Raw genomic sequence first — 456 nt, 5'->3', positions numbered from 1 at the left:
CAGTGGGGGGGAGCCCAGCCCGGGCCCCCCACAGTGTCCCTATCCCTCCCCCAGAGCTGTGGGTGCCCGTGCCCGCTCCCGACACCCACTGAAGAGCTGCAGCGCGGTCATGGGCTTCTGCCCGCTCTGCTGGAGCTCGTGAACGATGGCGAAGTGGCTGTAGTCCGTCTCCATCACGTGCAGGTCCCTCTTGTGCTGCTAATTTGGTGCTGCTAAAGGCCCCCAGACGGTGCCTGGCTGGGCAATGAGGCTCAGCCCGGGCACCTCCGCAGCCCCCGCTGGGCTCCTGGCTCAGGGCCTGAGCCCCAGATTCACCCGAGGGGGGTGTGGGAAGGGAACCCCTGTGAGATCCGGCAGAGCCGAGTGTCCACCCACAGCAAAACCTCTCGCCAAGCGATGGAAGCAAACGGGCCAAACCCGCCTCCCTCTGCTCCCCGGGCATGAGGCACCGGTGAT

The 456-nt window shown here is 66.9% G+C and overlaps 1 protein-coding gene across 1 annotated transcript in view; it reads right to left on the bottom strand.

The window, feature by feature from the left end:
- LCN15 (lipocalin 15) overlaps positions 1-456 on the bottom strand; it is a gene marked incomplete at both ends in the record, with an annotated part of 7,689 nt that overhangs the window by 3,318 nt on the left and 3,915 nt on the right. Inside the window, one exon of the mRNA XM_010138538.1 lies at positions 90-198. Coding sequence (XP_010136840.1) covers positions 90-198 — 109 coding nt within the window. The remainder of the gene's footprint in view (positions 1-89; positions 199-456) is intronic.

The sequence above is a fragment of the Buceros rhinoceros genome, unplaced genomic scaffold, assembly GCF_000710305.1.
Source record: "Buceros rhinoceros silvestris isolate BGI_N320 unplaced genomic scaffold, ASM71030v1 scaffold22566, whole genome shotgun sequence".
NCBI classification, from domain to species: Eukaryota; Metazoa; Chordata; class Aves; order Bucerotiformes; family Bucerotidae; genus Buceros; species Buceros rhinoceros.
Note: the sequence above shows the minus strand (reverse complement) of the source record. Positions and strands in the feature narration are given on the sequence as shown.